This window comes from Heterodontus francisci, chromosome 4 (genome assembly GCF_036365525.1).
Source record: "Heterodontus francisci isolate sHetFra1 chromosome 4, sHetFra1.hap1, whole genome shotgun sequence".
NCBI lineage: Eukaryota > Metazoa > Chordata > Chondrichthyes > Heterodontiformes > Heterodontidae > Heterodontus > Heterodontus francisci.
Window position 1 is genome coordinate 176883702 of NC_090374.1, and position 26969 is coordinate 176910670.

The 26969-nt window shown below is 46.7% G+C and overlaps 1 protein-coding gene across 3 annotated transcripts in view; it reads right to left on the bottom strand.

Moving 5' to 3' along the window:
* Positions 1–26969, bottom strand: part of svep1 (sushi, von Willebrand factor type A, EGF and pentraxin domain containing 1) — a 292595-nt gene that overhangs the window by 255614 nt on the left and 10012 nt on the right. For all 3 annotated transcript variants that reach the window (XM_068030634.1, XM_068030635.1, XM_068030633.1), the window contains exon 2: positions 9278–9533. In XM_068030634.1, the coding sequence (XP_067886735.1) occupies positions 9278–9533 (256 nt within the window). The remainder of the gene's footprint in view (positions 1–9277; positions 9534–26969) is intronic.

The following is a 26969-nucleotide window of genomic DNA, read 5'->3' on the forward strand; positions in this document are numbered from 1 at the left end:
GGAAGGGCAGTGGATGTTATCTATATGGACTTCAGTAAAGCCTTTGACAAGGTCCCTCATGGCAGACTGATACAAAAGGTGAAGTCACATGGGATCAGAGGGGAGCTGGCAAGATGGATACAGAATTGGCTCAGTCATAGAAGACAGAGAGTAGCAGTGGAAGGGTGTTTTTCTGAATGGAGGGATGTGACTAGTGGTGTTCCGCAGGGATCAGTGCTGGGACCTTTGCTGTTTGTAGTATATATAAATGATTTGGAGGAAAATGTAGCTGGTCTGATTAGTAAGTTTGTGGATGACACAAAGGTTGGTGGAGTTGCGGACAGTGATGAGGATTGTCAGAGGATACAGCAGGATATAGATCGGTTGGAGACTTGGACGGAGAAATGGCAGATGGAGTTTAATTCGGACAAATGTGAGGTAATACATTTTGGAAGGTCTAATGCAGGTGGGAAGTATACAGTAAATGACAGAACCATTAGGAGTATTGACAGGCAGAGAGATCTGGGCGTACAGGTCCACAGGTCACTGAAAGTGGCAACGCAGGTGGATAAGGTAGTCAAGAAGGCATACGGCATGCTTGCCTTCATCGGTCGGGGCATAGAGTAATAAAATAGGCAAGTCATGCTGCAGCTGTACAGAACCTTAGTTAGGCCACACTTAGAATATTGCGTGCAATTCTGGTTGCCACACTACCAGAAGGACGTGGAGGCTTTGGAGAGGGTACTGAAGATGTTTACCAGGATGTTGCCTGGTCTGGAGGGCATTAGCTATGAGGAGAGGTTGGAAAAACTCGTATTGTTTTCACTGGAACGACGGAGATGGAGGGGCGACATGATAGAGGTTTACAAAGTTATGAGCGGCATGGACAGAGTGGATAGTCAGAAGCTTTTTCCCAGGGTGGAAGAGTCAGTTACTAGGGGACATAGGTTTAAGGTGAGAGGGGCAAAGTTTAGAGGGGATGTGCGAGGCAAGTTCTTTACACAGAGGGTGGTGAGTGCCTGGAACTTGCTGCCAGGGGAGGTGGTGGAAGCAGGTACCATAGAGACGTTTAAGAGGCATCTTGACAAATACATGAATAGGGTGGGAATAGAGGGATACGGTCCCCGGAAGTGCAGAAGGTGTTAGTTTAGGCAGGCATCAAGATCGGCGCAGGCTTGGAGGGCCGAATGGCCTGTTCCTGTGCTGTACTGTTTAGATTAGATTAGATTAGAGATACAGCACTGAAACAGGCCCTTCGGCCCACCGAGTCTGTGCCGACCATCAACCACCCATTTATACTAATCCTACACTAATCCCATATTCCAACCAAACATCCCCATCTGTCCCTATATTTCCCTACCACCTACCTATACTAGTGACAATTTATAATGGCCAATTTACCTACCAACCTGCAAGTCTTTTGGCTTGTGGGAGGAAACCGGAGCACCCGGAGAAAACCCACGCAGACACAGGGAGAACTTGCAAACTCCACACAGGCAGTGCCCAGAATCGAACCCGGGTCCCTGGAGCTGTGAGGCTGCAGTGCTAACCACTGCGCCACTGTGCCGCCACTGTGTTCTTTGTTCTTTGTTCTTTGTATTTTCAAATCCTTCCATGGCCTCTCCCGTCCCTATCTCTGTAACCTCCTCCAGCTCCTGAACCCTCCGAGATCTCTGCACTTCTCTAGTTCTGGCCTCTTGAGCATCCCCAACTTTAATCGTTCCACAATTGGTGGCCGAGCCTTCAGCTGCTGAGACCTTATGCTCTGGAATTCCCTCCCTAATCTCTCCGCCTCTCCACCCCTCTCTCCTCCTTTAAGATGCTCCTTAAAACCTACCTCCTTGACCAAGCTTTTGGTCACAGGTACTAATATCTCCTTACATGGCTCGGTGTCAGATTTTGCTTTGCAACAGTCCTGTGAAGCGCCTTGGGACGTTTTATTACATTTAAGGTGCTATATAACTACAAGTTGTTGTTGTTGGTGTGAGTATTATTTAGCATAAGTTCTCTTTGGGCCTCCTTATCTCGAGAGACAATGGGTAAGCGCCTGGAGGTGGTCAGTGGTTTGTGAAGCAGCGCCTGGAGTGGCTATAAAGGCCAATTCTGGAGTGACAGGCTCTTCCACAGGTGCTGCAGAGAAATTTGTTTGTCGGGGCTGTTGCACAGTTGGCTCTCCCCTTGTGCCTCTGTCTTTTTTCCTGCCAACTACTAAGTCTCTTCGACTCGCCACAATTTAGCCCTGTCTTTATGGCTGCCCGCCAGCTCTGGCGAATGCTGGCAACTGACTCCCATGACTTGTGATCAATGTCACACGATTTCATGTCGCGTTTGCAGACGTCTTTATAGCGGAGACATGGACGGCCGGTGGGTCTGATACCAGTGGCGAGCTCGCTGTACAATGTGTCTTTGGGGATCCTGCCATCTTCCATGCGGCTCACATGGCCAAGCCATCTCAAGCGCCGCTGACTCAGTAGTGTGTATAAGCTGGGGGTGTTGGCCGCTTCAAGGACTTCTGTGTTGGAGATATGGTCCTGCCACCTGATGCCAAGTATTCTCCGAAGGCAGCGAAGATGGCATAAGTAAGTAAGAAAGAAAGACATCTGTCATGACCTCAGGATGTCACAAAGCACTTCCCAGCCAATGAAGTACTTTTGAAGTGTAGTCACTGTTGTCATGGAAGAAACATGGCAGTCAATATGTGCACAGCAAGCTCCCATAAACAACAATGTGATGATGACCATATAATCTGTGTTTAGTAATACTGGGTTGGGGATAAATATTGGCCAGGACAATACTCCTGCTCTTCTTCGAAGTAGTGGCCATGGGATCGTTTACCTCTATCCGAGAGGGAAGACGTGGGTCTCAGTTTAATATCTCATCCAAAAGACAGTACTCCTGACAGTGCAGCACTCCCTCAGTACTGTACTGGAGTGTTAGCCTAGATTATATGCTCTAGTCTCCGGAGGAGGACTTAAACTTACAACCTTCTTTTAATCAGACGTGAGAATGCCACCTCCTGAGCCACGGCCGATACTGTATTATACACAGTAATTAATATAAATAGTGTGCTGTTTCATGTCAAACTTTGTATAATGTTCTACTTTGCAGTGAATTAAGTTACAAAAGTGGGGCGGCACAGTGGTGCAGTGGTTAGCACCGCAGCCTCACAGCTCCCGCGACCCGGGTTCGGTTCGGGGTACTGCCTGTGTGGAGTTTGCAAGTTCTCCCTGTGGGTTTCTGCCAGGTGCTCCAGTTTTCTCCCACAGCCAAAGACTTGCAGGTTGATAGGTAAATTGGCCATTGTAAATTGCCCCTAGTGTAGGTAGGTGGTAGGAGAATTGAGGGAAGGTGGTAGGGAATATGGGATTAATGTAGGATTAGTATAAAATGGGTGGTTGATGGTTGGCACAGACTCAGTTGGCCGAAAGGCCTGTTTCAGTGCTGTATCTCTCTATAAAAAAAACTGTAATCACCAGGTTGGCAAATTGACTGACTTATGGACCAACAATTGACATATCCAATCTGTGTGGAAAAGTAACATTTCATTTTGTTATTCATTCACAGGATGTAGGCAATGCTGGCAAGCCTGGCATTTATTACAGCTTTGGACCAAACAAGGACAAAGCAGCTGAACTCAAGAGGTGAGGTGAGAGTGACTGCCCTGGACAACATTCAGGCTTGGGCTGATAAATGGCAAGTAACATTCGTGGCATACAAGTGCCAGGCAATGACTATCTCAAACAAGAGAGAATCTAACCATCTCCCCTTGACATTCAATGGCACTGGGCCGACCAAGACTCATGGCCCTCCTGCCTTGGGCGCTATGGCGTTGGAAGGATGAATGAGAATGGGCAGAGACTGCTTGAGTTGTGTACCTATCATAACCTCTGCATCACCAACTCATTCTTCCACACTAAACCCTGTCACCAGGTTTCATGGAGGCACCCAAGATCGCGTCGTTGGCACCAGCTAGACCTCATTGTCACAAGGCGAGCTGCCTTAAACAGTGTTCAAATCACACGCAGCTTCCACAGTGCAGACTGCGACACCGACCACTCCCTGGTGTGCAGCAAGGTTAGACTCAAACCAAAGAAGCTGCATCACTCCAAGCAGAAGGGCCACCCGCGCATCAACACGAGCAGAATTTCTCACCCACAGCTGTTACAAAAATTTCTAAATTCACTTGTAACAGCCCTTCAAAACACTCCCACAGGGGATGCTGAGACCAAGTGGGCCCACATCAGAGACGCCATCTATGAGTCAGCTTTGACCACCTACGGCAAAAGTGCGAAGAGAAATGCAGACTGGTTTCAATCTCATAATGAAGAGCTGGAACCTGTCATAGCCGCTAAGCGCATTGCACTGTTGAACTACAAGAAAGCCCCCAGCGATTTAACATCTGCAGCACATAAAGCAGCCAGAAGCACTGCACAAAGAACAGCCAGGCGCTGCGCAAACGACTACTGGCAACACCTATGCAGTCATATTCAGCTGGCCTCAGACACCGGAAACATCAGAGGAATGTATGATGGCATGAAGAGAGCTCTTGGGCCAACCATCAAGAAGATCGCCCCCTCAAATCTAAATCAGGGGACATAATCACTGACCAACACAAACAAATGGACTGCTGGGTTGAGCACTACCTAGAACTGTACTCCAGGGAGAATGCTGTCACTGAGACCGCCCTCAATGCAGCCCAGCCTCTACCAGTCATGGATGAGCTGGACATACAGCCAACCAAATCGGAACTCAGTGATGCCATTGATTCTCTAGCCAGCGGAAAAGCCCCTGGGAAGGACAGCATTACCCCTGAAATAATCAAGAGTGCCAAGCCTGCTATACTCTCAGCACTACATGAACTGCTATGCTTGTGCTGGGACGAGGGAGCAGTACCACAGGACATGCACGATGCCAATATCATCACCCTCTATAAAAACAAAGGTGACCGCGGTGACTGCAACAACTACCGTGGAATCTCCCTGCTCAGCATAGTGGGGAAAGTCTTTGCTCGAGTCGCTCTGAACAGGCTCCAGAAGCTGGCCGAGCGCGTCTACCATGAGGCACAGTGTGGCTTTCGTGCAGAGAGATCGACCGTTGACATGCTGTTCTCCCTTCGTCAGATACAGGAGAAATGCCGTGAACAACAGATGCCCCTCTACATTGCTTTCATTGATCTCACCAAAGCCTTTGACCTCGTCAGCAGACGTGGTCTCTTCAGACTACTAGAAAAGATCGGATGTCCACCAAAGCTACTAAGTATCATCACCTCATTCCATGACAATATGAAAGGCACAATTCAACATGGTGGCTCCTCATCAGAGCCCTTTCCTATCCTGAGTGGTGTGAAACAGGGCTGTGTTCTCGCACCCACACTTTTTGGGATTTTCTTCTCCCTGCTGCTTTCACATGCGTTCAAGTCCTCTGAAGAAGGAATTTTCCTCCACACAAGATCAGGGGGCAGGTTGTTCAACCTTGCCCGTCTAAGAGCGAAGTCCAAAGTACGGAAAGTCCTCATCAGGGAACTCCTCTTTGCTGATGATGCTGCTTTAACATCTCACACTGAAGAGTGCCTGCAGAGTCTCATTGACAGGTTTGCGGCTGCCTGCAATGAATTTGGCCTAACCATCAGCCTCAAGAAAACGAACATCATGGGGCAGGACGTCAGAAATGCTCCATCCATCAATATTGGTGACCACACTCTGGAAGTGGTTCAAGAGTTCACCTACCTAGGCTCAACTATCACCAGTAACCTGTCTCTAGATGCAGAAATCAACAAGTGCATGGGTAAGGCTTCCACTGCTATGTCCAGACTGGCCAAGAGAGTGTGGGAAAATGGTGCACAGACATGGAACACAAAAGTCCGAGTGTATCAGGCCTGTGTCCTCAGTACCTTGCTCTATGGCAGCGAGGCCTGGACAACATATGTCAACCAAGAGCGACATCTCAATTCATTCCATCTTCGCTGCCTCCGGAGAATACTTGGCATCAGGTGGCAGGACCGTATCTCCAACACAGAAGTCCTCGAGGTGGCCAACATCCCCAGCTTGTACACACTACTGAGTCAGCAGCGCTTGAGATGGCTTGGCCATGTCAGCCGCATGGAAGATGGCAGAATCCCCAAAGACACATTGTACAGCGAGCTCGCCACTGGTATCAGACCCACCTGCTGTCCATGTCTCCGCTTTAAAGACGTCTGCAAACGCGACATGAAATCCTGTGACATTGATCACAAGTCGTGGGAATCAGTTGCCAGCGTTCGCCAGAGCTGGCGGGCAGCCATAAAGACGGGGCTAAAATGTGGCGAGTCGAAGAGACTTAGTAGTTGGCAGGAAAAAAGACAGAGGCGCAAGGGGAGAGCCAACTGTGCAACAGCCCCGACAAACAAATTTCTCTGCAGCACCTGTGGAAGAGCCTGTCACTCTAGAATTGGCCTTTATAGCCACTCCAGGCGCTGCTTCACAAACCACTGACCACCTCCAGGCGCATATCTATTGTCTCTCGAGAGAAGGAGGCCCAAAGAAGACTATCGCTGAATCCCCCACTATCAACATCTTGGGTGTTACCATTGACTAGAAACTGAACTGGACCAGCCACATAAATACTGTAGTTATCAGAGCAGGACAGAGGCTGGGAATTCTGCAGCGAGTAATCAACTTCCTGACTCCCCAAAGCCGGTCCACCATCTACAAGGCACAAGTCAGGAGTGTGATGGAATACTCTCCACTTGCCTGGATGGATGCAGCTCCAACACCACTCAGGAAACTCGACACCATCCAGGACAAAGCAGCCCGCTTAATTGGCATTCCATCCACCACCTTAAACATTCACTCCCTCCACCACCAATGTGCAGTGGCAGCAGTGTGTACCATCTACAAGATGCACTACAGCAACTCACCACGCCTCCTTCAACAGTACCTTTCAAACCCGCGACCTCTTCCACCTAGAAGGACAAAGGCAGCAGATGCATGGGAACACCACCACCTGTAAATTCCCCTCCAATCCACAAACCATCCTGACTTGGAACTATATCACTGTTCCTTCACTGTCACTGGATCAAAGTCCTGGAACTCCCTCCCTAACAGCACGGTGGGTGTACCTACCCCACATGGACTGCAGTGGTTCAAGAACGCAGCTCACCACCAGCTTTTCAAGGGCAATTAGGGATTGGCAACAAATGCTGACCTTGCCAGCAGCACTCACATCCCATGACTTACAGGGCTATGGACAAGAAGTGGGTACGTGGGACTCAGCATGACTGTTCTTTCCAAGAGCCAATGTAGGCACAGTGGGCTGAATGGCCTCCTTCTGTGCTGTAAGTTCCGATGAATCTATGTTGTTAATTGTATATTAATTGTGTTTAATTGTATGCAGGTGTTGGGCATTAACTGGGAATTCATTTGAGCACATTTAAGAGACACGTACTGAAACTGTGGTGTGGTTGAGTTAGGAGGTGTATGCTTGTAATGTTTAAATCTGTTAATAAATGTTAGACTGAGTAAAGATTGGCTCCAGCATCATCCTTCATCAACTAGCCTTTTGGAATATAACAAGTGTTGGCCATTGTTTTGAAAATATATCGACCTCGGACCTCATTTCCAATGTTCACTGGACTTATTCCTGGGATGAGGGGATTGTCCTGTGAGGAGAGATTGAGTAGACTAGGCCTATATATTTTTTTTTTTGGAAATACAGCACTGAAACAGGCCCTTCGGCCCACCGAGTCTGTGCCGACCAACAACCACCCATTTATACTAACCCTGCAGTAATCCCCTATTCCCTACCACCTACCTACACTAGGGGAAATTTACAATGGCCAATTTACCTATCACCTGCAAGTCTTTGGCATGTGGGAGGAAACCGGAGCACCCAACGGAAACCCACACGGTCACAGGGAGAACTTGCAAACTCCGCACAGGCAGTACCCAGAATTGAACCCAGGTCCCTTGAGCTATGAGGCTGCGGTGCTAACCACTGCGCCACTGTGTAGAGTTTTGAAGAATGAGAGGTGATCTGATTGAAACATATAAAATTCTTAAGGGGGTTAACAGGGTAAATGTTGAGAAAATGTTTCCTGTGACTGGAGAATCTCAAACACAGGGTCACAGTCTCAGAATAAGGTTCAGTCATTTAGGGTTGAGATGAGGAGAAATTGCTTCACTCAAAGTGTTGTGAATCTTTGGAATTCTGTACCCCAGAGAGCTGTGGATGCTCAGTCTTTTCAAGATAGAGATTGATAGATTTTTCAGTACTAATAGAATTAAGGGATATAGGGATAGTATGGAAAAGTGGAGTTGAGGTAGATCAGCCATGATCTTGTGAAATGGCAGAGCAGGCTTGAAGGGCCGAATGGCCTACTTTAGCTCCTATTTCTTATGTTCCCAGATTCCTGCCTGATCTTGACCAGTTCGAACTACCTGGATGGCGGGAGGGAGCAGTATTTGTTGACAAGGGGCTGGGACCTTTGGGGATCGCCCCCTGCACACAATTGAAGGGCATGGGGTGATCTCTGGAGGCAATCGTTGGGGGTGTGGGATGCGGGGGGAGAGGGAGTGGGGGTGGGGGGAGGGGTCCCAGGGCAAATGCCTGTGCTCCTCCTTGCCTGCAAGGAAATCTAAAATGCAATTTTGAAACTTGCCTTACTGGGCCTCTACTGCCCCGCAATACCCCTCCCCCTGACAGGTCTGGTTTGAAGATGAAGCTCTCTGTGCTCCTCCTGCCCAGGCCTCTGTCTAAAATTGTCCCAATCTGCATATTTAAACTGGGACCTTGTTTGCTTCCAGCAGGTGTCCCACTTACCTGCTCAACAGAGCATGTCAACATTGGGCAGACCGGGAAGACAGCAGGGTCAAAGGGCTTGAGCGACTGCCCTAATTTTAACTGCCCTCCGCCACCACCCATCCCCGTCCTGCCCTTTAAAATTATGAAGGTGTTCGATAGGGTAGATGTAGAGAAGATCTTCACACTTGTAAGGGAAGAAGGCATAAGTGTAAGTCACTCATAAATCCAATGGGGAATTCAGGAGAAACTTCTTCACTCAGCGGTGTGAATGTGGAATTCGCTACCACATGGAGTGGTTGAGGCGAATAGTGTAAAACATTTAAGGGGAAGCCAAACATGTACAAGAAGGCGATAGGAATAGACGTTTATGTTGTTAGGGTGAGTCGAAGAGGTGTGGGAGAAGACTCATGTGGAGCATAAACAACAGCATAGACTAGTTGGGCCGAATGGCCTGTTTCTGCACTGAAGACTATATGTTATTCTGCGTGATCCTAGTACCACCAACTGCCCAGACTCCTACCTTCATGGAGCGCTCTTCGAGCCAAAGCTTCAAACTCAGCAAAGCTGTGCAAGATGTAGCAGTGCTCCTCCTTGGGGTGCGATGCCATGTCCTGCAGCTCCCGAATGTTGCCCTGCCATATGCCGAGCGTAAAGATTTCCACCCCCAGGTCCCGCAGGGAAGCAGCGATTGGTCTCGGGTCCCCGCCGTTTGAGTAGCCGTCCGTGATGAGGAACACCACTTTGGTGGAGTTCACCCGCGAATGCCGCAGAATTTGCTGGCGAAAAGAAGAGCGGGACTATTACTGAAGTCAATTGGCATGGAATTTTCTTGGAACTGGTCCCAGCTCCACCGTAGCTTGGCCAGAAGTGTGTTAGAGGAAAGGTTTCCATAGGTTTGTCCACCACACTTCCAGCGAAGTTTCAGCGATGGAATGGGAGCAGCTCTGAGTAAATTCTCTGGGATGATTGGATTCGGTTTCTCTATGTCCTTAATTCACATTCCCTGCCAATACAATCAAAATATTCAATGTTTAATTCGGACGTTATGAGTTAAAAATTCTGCACGTGTAACCATAACAATAAAATAGTATTATTAGATTGGGTGGGATATTAGAGGGTACAGGTTAAGCAGGATTCGACTGGGTGGTGGTGTAGTGGTGGTGTCAGTGGGCTAGTAATCTGGAGACTTAGATGACACGCTCTGGGGTAAAGGCCTGCTACCTGACCCGAACCCGACGGGACCCAATGACATGTTGGGTTCTGGTTGGGTCGGGCCCCTCTTCCGGGTCCGGCTTTTGGGCTCGGGTCAGGTCGGGGCGAGTCCGGGTCGTGCTCGGGTCAGGTCGGGCTGGACACACACGGTAAGTGCTCTGCCAGTAAGTATTAAAAATAAAAAACTTACCTGAGCTGGGAGTCTGGGACGAAACTGAGTCTGCGCAGTGAGCGAGTGACATCACTATGATGTCATCACGCATGCGCTGCAGCTTCGTGGAGGTTCCGAGTCAGAAGGTAAGTGAAGGGATGATCGGGTTGGGCTCGGGTCGGGTTGAGTGGGGTCGGGCTCGGGTCGGGTCGAGCTTGGGGCGAAATTGGAGGGACTCGGGCCAGGTCGGTCTCGGTTCCACTGTGGATCGGTTGGGTTTGGGTCGGGTTCTTTTTCCCGACCTGAGCAGGCCTTTACTCTGGGGGGCATGGGTCCGAATCCCACCACGGCAGATGGTGAAGTTTGAATTCAATTAATAAAATCTGAAATTTTAAAAAAAAGCTAGTTTAATGGTGACTGTGAAACCAGTGTTGATTGTTGTAAAAACCCATCTGGTTCACTAATGCCCTTTAGGGAAGGAAATCTGCTGTCCTTACCCGGTCTGGCCTATATGTGACTCCAGACTCACAGCAATGTGGATGACTCTTAACTGCCCTCTGAAATGGCCTAGCAAACCACTCAGTTGTCAAGGGCAATTAGGGATAGGCAACAAATACTGGCTTTGCCAGCAATGCCTACATTGGATCAAAGAATTAATATAACTATTAGAGGGTATGGAGAGGCAGCATGATTGGATTGGGTGGGATATTCGATTGTACGGGTTGAGCAGGATTGGACTGGGTGGGATATTAAAGGGTATGGGGAATGAGCAGCAGAGCGGGATTGGACAGGGTAGGATATTAAAGTGTTCGGGGATGAGTGGGATACTAAAGTGTATAAGGATTGAGCAGGAGAGTGGGATTAGACTGGATGGGATATTAAAAGGTATGGGGTATAAACAGGATTAGACTGGGTGGGATGCTATAGCCTTTGGGAGTGAGCAGGATTGGACTGGGTGGGATGCTATAGCATTCAGGGGGTGAGCAGGAGAGCGGGATTAAACTGAGTAGATCCTAAGAAAAATACCAGCGCATTCCTGATGGGCCAAATGACCTGTTTCTGTGCTAGAACATTCTATTATTCCGTGATTTTATCTTAGAAATTATCATTTGTTATCTGATTAGGCAAGTATTTGGTGCATGTGTCCTTGGCAGTTTGAAGAGTTGTGAACCCATTTGGTTTGGAGGAGGAGGTGGGTTTTCAGAAGGAGCGGGGAAGGATGGAGGGGGTTCAGGGATAAGACCTTTAAAAGCTCTGCCATTGCTAGTGGAACAGAGAAAGGGGAGGGATCTGTCAAGGAGGGCAGAGCGAGAGGACATGGGAGGGGATGTAAAGTAAGAGAATGTTGCAGAGGTAAGTTGGAGTGAGTGGGGCCAGGGTGATGGGTGAGGGTGGAGGGAAATCCTTGTGTGAGTCAGTGTGAGGTTAGGGTGCCTGGTCAGGTTGGGAGGAAGGCAAGAAGGGTATTGGAGAAATCAAGCGTGGAGGTAACAAAGGCGTGGATTCACTAGTGAGGAGGTTAAGATCATGGAGACACAGGTACTATTGCAAAGGCAGAAGATACAGTCTTACTGAGGGTTCAGAAATGGGATTTACAGTTCAGATCTGAATTAAACAGGACAAACACTAGGATCACCTGCATCTAAGGTCACCCTAAGGGAGCAGGCAGGAAGGGAGAAGGACTTAGAGGGCAAAGGGTTCAGCTTTTGGAATGGGGGCATAAATAATTAATTCATCTTTCCCGAAGTTCAGTTTGAGGAGATTTTGACTTATTTGTGAGTTAATGGGCTACAATCTGCCAGCACAGAGGCAGTTGCGGATCTGAGGGCACTGATGGAGTTAGAGGTCATCAGCACACTTGTAGAAGCTGAGTCATGCCTATGGATGATATCACTCGAGGTTGCAATTAGAATCCAAAGTGAGGGGGCCAAATAAAAACTGTTGTGGAGCTCCAGAGATGGTCGTGTGGAAGTAGAAGGAGAATTTATTTCCCAAATGCTTGTTCCCTGTTGAACATCATTCCTGTTGTGATCAATGGTCAGAAATTCCTCCATTCATTACACGGATCCCATGAGCATAGAGGATATGCATAGCATGGATAGTAACTTTGGCATTTATCATCTCGGTGTTGTGTGGTTTGATTGACAACGTAATTGGAGCTTAACTGTTGTTTGTCGGGCAGTTTATTACTAGTTTTTCCCTCAATCTTACTTTTTATAAGCCAGACATTTCTGTATTATACTTCAAATGTTTTCTTTATGATGAGAATGGATCTCTGTAAGTATTTTTGTAACTCAATTGTTTGTTTACAAGCCACCAGTGCTGTCTGCCGCCAGTAAAACTCGTGGCGCTATTTCCTGGCTTTCTCAATCAGTCATTGAGTCAGGGACTGGTGGTGTAAGGTTCCTGTCATTATGATTGACAAGGTTGGCCCCTGGACTGTGAACAAGACCACATTTTCCAAATAGTGGTTTGAAAACCAAGAGTCCCAAATGTCTTTATAATGATATACGGCAGGAATACAATGTTTGGTATGCTGTGAGATTAATGGTTGACAATAAATCGTAAAGGTTTAACGATGGAGTTTTAAATCATTCTAAATGGCTGTCAGCCTGTGCCTAAAAGGTTGGGGGGGTGGGGGGGTGGCAAATGAAATTGCGCACAAGCATTATTGTTACAAATTACACAAGATAGCGGAAAGATTTAACATTGATGGTGAGTTTAAACACTGTTTTTTGTGATTTATTTACTTCACAGCGCAGAAGGAGGCCATCTGGCCATCTGACGAATAGTTATCCCATTCGTTCCGATTCCCTGCTCTTTCCCTATAGCCCCTGCTATAGGGAAAGAATTTATCCAAAATGTCCCTTTTGAAAGTTACTATTGAATCTGCTTCCACCACTCTTTCAAGCAGCGCATTCCAGATCACAACAACTCGCTGCATAAAAAAATGTGCCTTCATCCTCTCTCTGGTCCTTTTGCCAATTATCTTAAATCTCTGGTTAGCAATCCTTTTTACAGTGGTTGCTAGTTAGAGTTAGAAAAGTAGTCACTGTCTGACTGGTTTGAATATTGTGGAGAGGTCAGGAACAAGGAGGGAGAACACATCATAGTGGATGTCACAGAGGATGTCATTCATGACTTTGTCAGGAGAGGCAGGTTGGAAGTTTGTCTGAAGGGTTTCAAACTGGGACTGACAGGCATAGGACGAGGAGTCAGCAACAAGTGGAGGACATTAAAGAGGAAGGGGCAGTTAAAGACAGGGTGGTACTGTTGAAAGCAGATCTTTTGAGGTGTGTAATGATGATAGCTTTGGAATTCAGGGGAAGAGAGCCTGAGTCAAGAGAACCATGTGTAGTTTTGGCACTTGTGAGGCCATGAGGAGTTACATAATGAGGAATTTTATTTTATTCATTCGTGGGATGTGGGCGACGCTGACCAGGCCAGCATTTATTGCCCATCCCTAATTGTCCTTGAGAAGGTGGTGGTGAGCTGGCTTCTTGAACCACTGCAGTCCTTGGGGTGTAGGTACACCCACAGTGCTATTAGGAAGGGAGTTCCAGGATTTTGACTCAGCGACAGTGAAGGAACGACAATATAGTTCCAAGTCAGGATGGTGTGTGACTTGGAGGGGAGCTTGCAAGTGGTGATGTTCCCATGCATCCGCTGCCCTTGTCCTTCTAGGTGGTAGAGGTCGTAGGTTTGGAAGGTGCTGTCGAAGGAGCCTTGGTGAGTTGCTCCAGTGCATCTTGTAGATGGTACACACTGCTGCCACTGTCTGTTGGTGGTGAAGGGTGTGAATGTTGAAAGTGGTGGATGGGGTAACAATCAAGTGGGCTGCTTTGCCTTGGATGGTGTCAAGCTTCTTGAGTGTTGTTGGAGCTGCACTTATCCAGGCAAATGGAGAATATTCCATCACACTCCTGACTTGTGCCTTGTAGATGGGGGACTGGTATTGGGGTGTCAGGAGGTGAGTTACCTGTTGCAGAATTCCCAGCCTCTGACCTGCTCTCGTAGCCATGGCATTTATGTGGCTGGGCCAGTTCAGTTTCTGGTCAATGGTAACCCTAGAATGTTGATAGTGGGGAATTCAGCGATGTTAGTGCCATTGAATGTCTAGAGGAGATGGTTAGATTCTTTCTTGTTTGAGATGGTCATTGCCTGGCACTTGTGTGGCGCGAATGATATTTTCCACTTAGCAGCCCAAGGCTGGATATTGTCCAGGTCTTGCTGCATCTGGACACGGTCTGCTTCAGTAACTGAGGAGTCGTGAATGGTGCTGAACATTGTGCAATCATCAGCGAACATCCCCACTTCTGACCTTGTGATGGAGGGAAGGACATTGATGAAGCAGCTGAAGATGTTTGGGCCTAGGACACTGCCCTGAGGAACACCTGCAGTAACATCCTGGGACTGAGATGATGGACCTCCAACAACCACAACCATCTTCCTTTGTACTTGGTATGACTCTAACCAGTGGAGAGTTTTCCCCCGATTCCCATTGACACCAGTTTGCTAGGGCTCCTTGATGCCATACTCTGTCAAATGCTGCCTTGATGTCAAGGTCAGTCACTCTCACCTCACCTCTGGAGTTCAGCTCTTTTGTCCATTTTTGAACAAAGGCTGTAATGAGGTTAGGAGTTGAGTGGCCCTGGCAGAACCAAACTGTGCATCAGTGAGCAGGTTATTGCTGAGCAAGTGCCACTTGATAGCACTGTTGACGATCCCTTCCATCACTTTACTGATGATTGAGTGTAGACTGATAGGGTGATAATTGGTCGGGTTGGATTTGTCCTGCTTTTTGTGTACAGGACATATCTGGGCAATTTTCCACCTTGCAGGGCATTGTAGCTGGACAGGAACAGCTTGGCTAGGGGCGCGGCTAGTTCTGGAGCACAAGTCTTCAGTACAATTGCCAAAATGTTGCTAGGGCCCATAGCCTTTGCAGTATCCAGTGCTTTTGGCCATTTCTTGATATCACGTGAAGTGAATCAGATTGGCTGAAGACTGGCATCTGTGATGCTGGGGACCTCAGGAGGAGGCAGAAATGGATCATCCACTCGGCACTTCTGGCTGAAGATGGATGCAAATGCTTCAGCCTTGTCTTTTGCACTGATGTGCTGGGTTCCACCATCATTGAGGATGGGGATATTTGTGGAGTCTCCTCTCCAGTTAGTTGTTTAATTGTCCACCATCATTCACGGCTGGATGTGGCAGGACTACAGAGCTTAGATCTGATCTGTTGGTTGTGGGATGCTTCCCCTAGTCTATTGCACTACATGCCACTGTTTGGCATGTAGGTAGTCCTGTGTTGTAGCTCCACCAGGCTGACACCTCATTTTTAGGAATTGCTGGTGCTGCTCCTGGCATGCCCTCCTGCGCTCTTCATTGAGCCAGGGTTGGTCCCCAAGCTTGATGGTAATGATAGAGTGGGGGATATGCTGGGCCATGAGGTTACAATTCTGCTGCTCCTGATGACCCACAGTACCTCATAGATGTCCAGTTTTGAGTTGCTAGATCTGTTTGAAATGTATCCCATTTAGCACAGTGGTAGTGCCACACAACACGATGGTGGGTACCCTCAATGTGAAGACAGGACTTTGTCTCCACAAGGACTGTGCAGTGGTCACTCCTACCAATACTATCATGGACAGATGCATCTGTGACAGGCAGATCGGTGAGGACAAGGTCAAGTAGGTTTTTCCCTGTTGTTGGTTCCCTCACCACCTGCCACAGACCCAGTCTAGCATCTTTTAGGACTCAGCCGGCTCTTAGTAATGGACATTGAAGTCCCCAACCCAGAGTACATTTTGTGCCCTTGCTACCATCAGTGTTTCTTCCAATTGGTGCTCAACATGGGGAAGCGCTGTAATAAAAACAAGAAATGCTGGAAATACTCAGCAGGTCTGGCAGCATCTGTGGAGACAGAAGCAGAGTTAATGTTTCAGGCCAGCGACCCTTCATCAGAACTGGCAGATATTAGAAATATAAAAGGTTTTAAGCAAGTAAAGCGGGGGATGGGGCAAGAGATAACAAAAGAGGTGTTGATAGGACAGGGTCACAGAGAATAACTGACCAGAAAGTCATGGAACAAAGGCAAACGGTATGTTAATGCTATGCTGAAAGACAAAGCATTAGTTCAGAGAGACTGTAAAGCACAAAGCACTCCAAGCGCAAACATTAAAAAAACACAGAAACAGTGGGTAGGCACAGTAGAAACAAACTAAACAAACTAAGAAAAACTAAAATAAAATGACCAAATAAAAAAGAAAAAAGAAAAAAAGAAAAAGTAAGAAAAAATAACTAAACATAAAAAGGAGGGGCCTGTCATGTTCTGAAATTATTGAACTCAATGTTCAGTCCGGCAGGCTGTAGTGTGCCTAATCAGTAAATGAGATGCTGTTCCTCGAGCTTGCGTTGATGTTCGCTAGAACACTGCCAGCAATCCCAGGACAGAGATGTGAACATGAGAGCAGGGGGGGTGGGGGGGCGGTGTTGAAATGGCCAGCAACCGAAAGCTCGGGGTCATGCTTACGGACTGAGCAGAGGTGTTCCGCAAAACGGTCACCCAATCTACGTTTGGTCTCCCCAGTGTAGAGGAGACCACATTGTGAGCAGCGCATACAGTATACTAACTTGAAAGAAGTAGAAGTAAATTGCTGCTTCATCTGAAAGGAGTGTTTGGGGCCTTGGATAGTGAGGAGAGAGGAGGTAAATGGGCAGGTATTACCACCTCCTGCGATTGCAGGGAAAGGTGCAGTGAGAAGGAGATGAGGTGATGGGGGTAATGGAGGAGTGGACGAGGGTTTTGCAGAGGGAACGATCCCTTCGGAATGCTGACAGGGGAAGGGAGGGGAAAATGTGTTTGGTAGTAGCATCACGCTGGATGTAGCGGAAGTGGCGGAGGATGATCCTTTGCATCTGGAGGCTGGTGGCGTGGAAAGTGAGGACAAGGGGAACCCTGTCGCGGTTCTGGGCGGGAGGGGAAGGGGTGAGGGTAGAGGTGCGGGAAATGGGCTGGACACGGTTGAGGGCCCTGTCAACCACAGTGGGGGGGAATCCTCGGTTGAGGAAGCACTGTCGTGAGAAGCACTGATTTATCAGCCGAGGAGAGGCAGTAGGTAGGAATCAGCAGGAGGTTTCCTTGCCCATGTTTGACCTGGTGCCATGAGACTTCATGGGGTCTGGAGTCAATGTTGAGGACTCCCAGGGCAACTCCCTCCCAACTGTATACCACTGTGCCACAACCTCTGCTGGGTCTGTCCTGCCAGTGCGACAGGACATACCCAGGGATGGTGATGGTGGTGTCTAAGACATTGTCTGCAAGGTATGATTCCATTGTCAGGCTGTTGCCTGACTAGTCAGTGGGATAGCTCTCCCAATTTTGGCACAAGCCCCAAGATATTAGGAGGACTTCGCAGGGTCGGCAGTTAAAGCTTTCTTGAGGCATTCATAAATGGAGACGTTCCTCCAGGGATTAAACACTGACAACCCCACCGAAGAGGCATTTTGGGTTTTCAACTTTGGACCTCATTAAAAACAAAGGGAATTGAGAGAACCATGTGACCATCTGCCCATCTCTGAAAAAACTGGGAGTTTTGTTACACTCACAGAAGACAAGCAGTAACTGAGTGTGCAGCAGCAGAGAAGGCTGCAGGCTTCCCTTTCTCTCTCTCTCTCTTCCCCCAGAAAACATAAAGTTTGAAAACCCTCTGTGACTGTGGATCCTCCAAGCCTACAGATTGCTACAGCCAGAGACCAGGGAAAGAGAACCAACTACAATTCTACCTTCAAGAAAACCCTGAGCAAAGCAGGCCAACCACAAAGTGCACTTTGACCAGCCGAGGACTTAAGAGTACCAGCTCATCCACTTCACAGATTGTGTTTTTAAGTTCCATTTATTCTGGACTTTAATCCAACCACCAAATCTATTTTTCCCTCTGCAATCTATTTGTGCATCTGATTCTCATATGAATGTGTGTGTGAATGTGTAGCGTATTTTTAAAATTAATTTTAAATCGAGATTAGATTGTTAAGTATAATAAACTTACCTCTTTCTTGTTTAAACCCAAGAAAACCTGTTTCATTGGTTCTTTCACGATCACAATCAAGAAAAAAGACAAAATACTCAAATGTGGTAAACACAACCACCGTTTAAAAGGCATCAACCCTGTTGCGGTCAAGTAAGAGGAAGGGCAAGAGGAGAGCCTGAGACCGCCTCCTCACCTGACCGTAACAATGGGAACACCATCACCTGAAAGTTTCCCACCAAGTCATACACCATCCTGACTTGGAACTATATCGCCGTTCCTTTACTGTCACTGGGTCAAAATCCTGGAACTCCCTTCCTAACAGCACTGTGGGAGTATCTGCAGTCGTTCAAGTAGGCGGCTCACCACCACCTTCTCAAGGGCAATTAATGATGGGCAATAAATGCAGGCCTACCCAGCAACGCCCACATCCCGTGAAGAATAAAGACTCCAGGATGGTGTGTTGCCTCCCTGGTGCCAGGGTGAAGGATGTCACAGAGAGGCTGCAGGACATTCTTCTGGAGGAGGGTGAACAGCCAGAAGTCGTGGTCCAAATTGGTACCAATGACATAGGTAAGAAGGGGGATGAGGTCCTGAAAGCAGATTTTAAGGAGCTAGGAAGGATATTAAAAAGCAGGAACTCAAAAGCAGTAATCTCAGGATTACTCCCAGTCCCATGTGCAAGTGAACATAGGAATAGGAGAATTGAGCGATTGAACACGTGGCTGGAGAACAGGTGTAGGAGGGAGGGCATCAGATTTCTGAGACATTGGGACTGGTTCTGGGGCAGGTGTACAAGTTGGACGGGTTACATCTTTGCCGGACTGGGACGAATACCCTCGCAGGGAGATTTGCTAGCGCTGTTGGGGAGGGTTTAAACTAAATTGTCAGGGGGATGGGAACCTGAGAGGGAGCTCAGACTGGAGGGAAGCAAAACTGATAACTTGTCTGGGGTGTGGGAACCAACAGCAAGTATCAGAGAGGAATACCAAGGTGCACAGAATACTGGGGGAGATAGACAGCACAAGAGTAGGGAATAGTGCGTTATTACGTGGGGTCAGAGTAAGGGAGAAAGTAATAAAGTCTGAATCAGGGTTAATATGCATGTATGTGAATGCACAGAGTGTGATTAATAAGACTGGTGAGGTACAGGCACAGATTGCCATGTGGAAATATGATGTTGTGGCTATAACAGAGACCTGGCTCAAAGAAGGGCAGGACTGGGTGTTAAATATTCAGGAAAGATAGGAAAGGGAAAAAAGGGGGAGGGGTGGCGGTATTGTTTAAGGAGAGCATTGCAGTGATGGAGAAAGAGGATATTCCAAAGGGGTTGAGGACAGAATCAATTTGGCTAGAGCTTGGAAACAAAAAAGGTGCAGTTACATTGCTTGGTCTTGTCTATAGACCACCAACTAGTGGGAAGGACATGGAGGAACAAATTTGCAAGGAAATTACAGAGAGGTGCAAAAATTATAGGGTAGTTATAATGGGGGACTTTAATTATCAAAACATAGGCTGGCATAATAGTAGTGTAAAGTGCAGTGAGGGACAAGAGGTCCGAGAGTGTATTCAGGAAAATTTTCCAAAACAGTATGTTGCTAGTTCAACGAGAAAGAAGGCACTGCTAGACCTGGTTCTTGGAAATGAGATGGGCCAAGTGGATCAATTATCAGTAGGAGAGCATTTAGGGGATAGTGATCATTGTATCATAAGGTTTAGGCTGACTATGGAAAAGGACAAAGAGCAATCCAGGGTAAGAATAATTAACTGGGGGAAGGCTAACTTCAATGGGGTAAGAATGGAGCTGGTGCAACTAAATTAGAGTCAAAAGCTGGCAGGAAAACTAGTAGATGAACAATGGGCTACCTTCAAAGAAGAGAGAGTCAAGGTATGTTCCCTCGAAGGGGAAAAGTAGGGCAAACAAATCCAGAGCTCCCTGGATGACAAAAGAGGTAGATATTAAGATAAAGAAGAGAAAGTGTGCTTATGACAACAGTTGCCGGGTAGAAAATATTATTGAGAACCAGGCTGAATATAGAAGGTCCAGAGGGGGAGTGAAAAAACGAATGAGAAGTAAAGAGAGAGCATGAAAAGAGACTGGCAGTCAGCATTAAGGGAAATCCCAATGTTTTCTATAGGCATATAAATAGCAAAAGTGTGGTAAAAGGAGGAGTGGGACTGATTAGGGACCAGAAAGAGGATTTACACATGGCGGCAGAGGGCATAGCTGAGGTATTAAATGAATACTTTGCATCTGTCTTTACCAAGGAAGAAGTTGCAACCCAGGCAATGTTGAAAGAGGAGGTAAGTCTGACACTAGAAGGGTTTAACATTGATGAAGAGGAAGTATTAGATAGGCTGTCTGTACTTAAAGTGGATAAAACACCAGGACCAGATAAGATGCATCCAAGGACACTGAGAGGAGTGAGGGTGGAAATCGCAGAGGCACTGGCCATAATTTTTCAGTCTTCCTTAGACTCTGGAATGGTGCCAGATGACTGGAGAATTGCAAACGTTACACCCTTGTCCAAAAAAAGGTGTAAAGATAAGCCCAGCAACTACAGGCTGTAGGATCGGAATCCCCTCCAACTGGGAAACTTTATGGACTATAAAATTCATACACACAGACATGCTTTGACCCCATGTTTGGGTTACACTACAAAAAGCCAAGCTGCAGCCAGCATTACAGCCTGGGCAGAAAAGAGTTAATTTGGGCATTCGGAAAAGACAGTGGCTCATCAAAAGGAATTCAAACATTGACTGAGTGCTTTCAATGGAATAATGATACCAAACGAAAAGCCATCACCTACCATCGGCTAATGCAATTATGAGATTGATTACCCTGCACAATGGTATAAGGGACATGCCATCAATATGATAATTAAGGCCAGCGTCAGTTCCGAAGAAGGGTCACTGACCCGAAACGTTAACTCTGCTTCTCTTTCCACAGATGCTGCCAGACCTGCTGAGTGGTTCCAGCATTTCTTGTTTTTATGTCATAGACAATGGTACTGGAACCTGGCCATTGTAACTGTGATTGATCCCTGTTGAGGAGAGAGACGATACGTTCACACCTTCTAACAACTTCAGAGCCAGGTGGTTACTGTATTGCCTCAAACAGCAGGAGGTATTGTTTTAAATAACACGAGAGTTTAAAGATTTTGTCTGGGTTACTTCTGCCATGGAAGGACTGTATTGTTGCACTGGTCAGATTGGACTGAAGATTTGTTTGAGTTATTTCCTCCATGTTATTTCTCCCAGTATGGGCTGATCAAATTCGTCTGGGCTAGGTGTGAAATTAAGGATGTTTACCTGCTGCACACAGCATAGCATGCACCATAGAACATGTCTTAGAAGTCCTGAGTCAGTTTATTATAAAAAGCAGCCACATTGGAGTGACTGCGGCAGTTATGTGAAGAAGGATGGGGACTTGTCATCTCAGGTCCAGGTCTGCAATCAACATTGGTAATGACCAGCCGTGTGGGTGATTGTAAGTTTCTCAGTCAAATCTTGAAGGGGTTTGTACTGTGGGGGCTGCAGTCGAGAAGAAGGGTCAAGGTTGGTCATCTTGACTCAGGACCTACAATCAACACCGGGACCAACCAGCCGTGTGGGTGATTGTAAGTGTTTTCAGCCAAATCGTTGTGATGTTGGTCTGAGGGGTTGGGACAAAAGTGTAGTGTTTTTGCCTGAAATTTGTAAGTTTGAGCCAAGTCGTAGTGACTTTGTTTTGGGTAACTGAGAACAGTGGTCAAATCGCTGAAGAGTTCAGCTGGGAATTGACGTGTCAATTTTAAGTTACTGCAGGAGGCTTTGTACTGAGGGCAGATTCGTTTTATTTCTGTTTCAACTAAACATAGAGGTGTCAGTATTAGGGATATTATTGTATTCAATAAAACAACAATTCATGGTTAAGCCAAACCCTGTGTCATGTGCAATTTTGTTCTTGTAATTCCTAAAGTTCAAGAACTGGAGTAAGGGGGTACAGTCAGTTTAACTTCGGTGCTGGGAAAACTTCTAGAAAAAATAATTTGGGACAAAATCAATAGTCACATGGACAAATGCGAGTCAATTAAGGAAAGCCAGCATTGATTTCTTAAGGGAAAATCATGTTTAACTAACTTTCTGGAGTTTTTTGAGGAGGGAACAGAGAGGGTTGATGAGGGCAATGCTGTTGATGTGGGTACATGGACTTTTAAAAGGTGTTTGATACAGTGCCACACAACAGACTTGTGAGCAAACTTGTAGCTCATGGAGTAAAAGGGACAGTAGCAACATGGATAGGAAATTGGCTGAGTGACAGGAAACAAAGAGTAATGATTCACGAATGTTTTTCGGGCTGGAGGTAGGTTTGTAGTGGAGTTCAGCAGAGATCAGTGTTGGGATCCTTGCTTTTCCTCTATATATATTAATGACTTAGACCTTGGTGTACAGGGGACAATTTCAAAGTTTGCCGATGATACGAAACTTGGAAGCATTGTGAACTGTGAAGAGGATAAGGTAGAACTTCAAAAGGACATAGACAAGTTGGTGGAATGGGCAGACAGGTGGCAGATGACATTCAATGCAGAGAAATGTGAAATGATTCATTTTGGTAGGAAGAACATGGAGAGACAATATAGAATAAAGGGCACAATTCTAAAGGAGTGCAGGAGCAGAGGGACCTGGGTGTATATGTGCATAAGCCATTGAAGGTGGCAGGACAGGTTGAGAGAGCAATTAATAAAGCATACAGTATCCTGGGCTTTATTAATAGCGGCATAGAGTACAAGAGCAAGGAAGTTATGCTGAACTTGTATAACAACAGCCCCAACAAACAAATTTCTCTGCAGCACCTGTGGAAGAGCCTGTCACTCCAGAATTGGCCTTTATAGCCACTCCAGGCGCTGCTTCACAAACCACTGACCACCTCCAGGCGCGTATCCATTGTCTCTCGAGATAAGGAGGCCCAAAAGAAAAGAATGTATAAGACACCAGTTCATCCTCAGCTGGAGTATTGCGTCCAGTTCTGGGCACCGCATTTAGGAAAGACATGAGGGCATTGCAGAGAGTACAGAAAAGATTAATGAAAATGGTTCCAGGGATGAGGAATTTCAGTTATGAAGATAGACTGGAGAAGTTAGGACTGTTTTCCTTGGAGAAGAGAAGACTGAGAGGTGATTTGATAAAGGCATTCAAAATCATGAGGGGTCTGGACAGCGTAGATAGAGAGAAACTGTTCCCACTCATGAAAGGATTGAGAACGAGAGGGCACAGATTTAAAGTATTTGGTTTAGAGAAGCAAAAGTGACACGAGGAAAATCTTTTTCACGCAGTGAGTGGTTAAGGTCTGGAATGTGATGGAGGCAGGTTCAATTGAAGCACTCAAAAGGGAATTACAGTTAAATGAAAAGGAAGAATGTGCAGGGTTATGGGGAGAAGGCAGGGTAATGGAACTGAGGGAGTTGCTCTTTCAGAGAGCCAGTGTGGACACAATGGGCTGAATGGCCTTCTTTTGCACTGTAACGATTCTGATTCTGTGAATGTCCAGTGGTTGTAAAAAGTGCCATATAAATGCAAGTCTTTATTCTGCTCTCACACTTGTGTGAGGACTGGCTCTATGGACTAGTGGCTCTTTTTCTGTCCCTCATTGTTCATCCATATTCCAGAAGGCCAAAACTACCATCTTCTCAGTACAGCATCTTGCTTAACCCTCAGTCTCAAATCATTCTTCCTGGAGAATCTTCCTGGAGTGCCGATGATGGCACTCTTATTATCCTTCACTCTAGTCAATGTCACAAAGTACCATTTTAGACCATTTTAGGACACATCAGTACCTGGTTAAATATATTGTTCGTACTTTGGGAGGAAAAGGCACTTCATAGCGCAGTAAAAGTAACAGAACAAGGCAAACAATTCGTTTTGATTTGTAATACGCTGCCTGAAAGGGTGGTGGCAGCAGATTCAATAGTAACTTTCAAAAGGAAATTGGATACATACTTGAAGAGGAGAAAATTTATAGGGCTATGGGGAAAGAGCAGGGGAGTGGGACTAATTGGATAACTCCTTCAAAGAGCCATCACAGGCACGATGGGCTGAATGGCCTGTTTCTGTGCTGTATCATTCTATGGGTTGCATTTTACATGTCTGCCGCCATAATCGGCAGTGGACGTAAACTATGGTGGTCCACCTGCACGAACTTCACATCGCATTTAAATGGCTTGGGCGGACCGGAACCACCCCCCCCCCCCCCCCCCCCACCGCCCCGATAATGTGGAGGGGGCAGGCGGTCCTTCCCCGGCAATGGTGTCAGCAGCCTTTACGCAGGCATTGACGCCATTTTTAAAGGGCTTCGAGCCCTTCCATATAATTTAAATATTTAAAGAAAAATGACTTTAAACAATTAAATTAAGCTATCCTGACCTGTCCCACATCCCCCCCCCCCACCCATTACCATAAAATTCATTACTTGCCCTCTCCTCCCACCAAAACACTTAGCTTGTGCTCCAGCCCTTCCCCCACCGAGTTCATAACCTTTAAACTTTACCCCTTCCCCTCACCCTGTAGACCAATGAAATTACTTTGACGCTGCTCCAACCCTCTGCACTGAAAAACACACCTGCTCCCCCCCTCCCCACCAATGTTCCACTTGGGATCCCAGGACGGGAATCCCAAGGCGCGGGAATGCCGGCCACCGGCAGCAATATTGCACTGGAGCGAACGGCGGGTGCGGGTTCATCATTTATTTGTTAATTTAAATTAATTAACATATTCAAATGTGGCTCCCGTCGCCAAGTGGCGGGGGGGTGGTGTTGGTGGGGGCCACCATGAGGCCTTGCCGCCGTGGCAATATGGGCCGATCCTTCACTGCATCGAGGCCTGTGGTGGGCCTCTACCGGAGGCATTTTCTGGCCCCCCCCACCCCCCGCCATGACCCCCGACGTTGGGGTGTCTGTAAAATGTGCCCCCTATGATTCTAAAGCTATTTTCTTTACAAATTAATAGAACTAATTTTAAGCAAGATATTTAAGTATGTCTGTTAAAATAAAAAGGAGACATTTTTAATAGATTATGTAATTTATCGATGGGTATCACCACACCAGCACCGTGAGCTGCTGTTCTGTGTCTTATGGAAGTGAAGGATACAGGGCTGATGTTGGTCCACCTGACATAGTACAGGATCTGCATACACAAAAGATGGATGAGGTGGGCTGAATAGAATGGGTTGAACTTGAATGAGTACATACAGGACAGTGGGGAAGACAGACACAGATCAGGGAGAAAGGTCCAAATGTTATTCATGAAGCATCTCAAATACCTAGATACTTATTGGGAAAGCAGTAAAGAAAAAGAGGACTATCTGTTTTTAGGGACTTAGGGGCAACAACTTGCCTTTATGTAGCACCTTTAATCTTGTAAAATGTCCCAAGGCACTTCACAAGCGTGTTATCGAACAAAATTTGACACAAGGCCACATACGTAGATATTGGGACAGGTGACCAAACATTTGGTTTGATGGAGCATCGTAAAGGAGGAGAGAGTGGTAGAGGTTTAGGGAGGGAAATTTTTTTATTCACTCGCAGGATTTGGGCACAGCTGGCAGAGTCAACATTTATTGCCCATCATGAATTGCCCGTCAGAAAGTGGTGGTGAGCTATCCTCTTGACAATTGAATGACTTGCTAGGCCATTTCAGAGGGCAGTTAAGAGTCAATCATATTGCTGTGGGTCTGGAGCCACACATAGGCCTGACAAGGTAAGGAGGGCAGATTTCCTCCCCTAATAGGACATGAGTAAACCAGATGGGTTTTTATGACAATCTGGTAGTTTCATGGTTACCATTATTGATACTAGTTTTTAATTCCAGATTTATTTAATTAACTGAATTTAAATTCCACAGATGCTGTGGTGGGATTTGAACTCATCTGCCTGGATTATTAGTCCAGGTCTCTGGATTACTAAGCCTGTAACATAACCACTAAGCTACTGCTCCCGAATTCCAAATCTTGCGGCCAAGGCAGCATGGTGGGGCAATGAAGATCAGAGATGCACAAGAGGCCAGAATTGGAAGAATGCAGAAATCCTGGAGGGTTGTAGGACTGGAGGAGGTTACAGAGATAGGGAGGTGTGAGGCCATGGAGGACTTGAAACAAGTTGAGGCGTTGCTAGACCAGGAGCCAATGTAGGTCAGCGAGCGCAGCACAAATGCATCATTGGATATGAAGCAAGGTAAATAAGAAGCACTGCAACCACACTGAAAACAATTGAAATCTTTCAGCAATTCAATGTGGAGAAGTGTAAAATAATTCATATGGGAAGCAAAGAATTAAAATACCAAAGGTATGTTAAATGGAACAGTGATCAATATGTTCATCAGGAAAGAAATCTAGGGGTTACAATGAGTAAATCTGTGAAACAATCAGCATGCTGCTTAAAGCATATAAAAATCCCTGAAACTGTTACTTGGCCCAATAGCAGATCAACAGAGGTTGCATTGTTGTTGTAGAACAGTGTGGTTTAATATATTAGTCAGTGGCCAGATATGGCTAATTGCGAATCCATATGTGACGAATTCCTTTTCTAATTTTATATATATATTGTCACGCAGGCCCCCACCTGCCAAGAATGAGGCACATTGATTTTGTCATATAAACATTGATTTTGAACTGTTGCTGGAACGAGGAACTTACTTGTTGAACAGACCAGCCGTGGCTGGAAAAAACATTTGCATATTAACAGACGGTGCTTGTGTAGACAAAGGACCATTCCCTGACACATTCAATCCACAATGGATGTTGATCACCGGACAGTGAGGGAGTGGGCCTGCTGGGGTGATGCAAT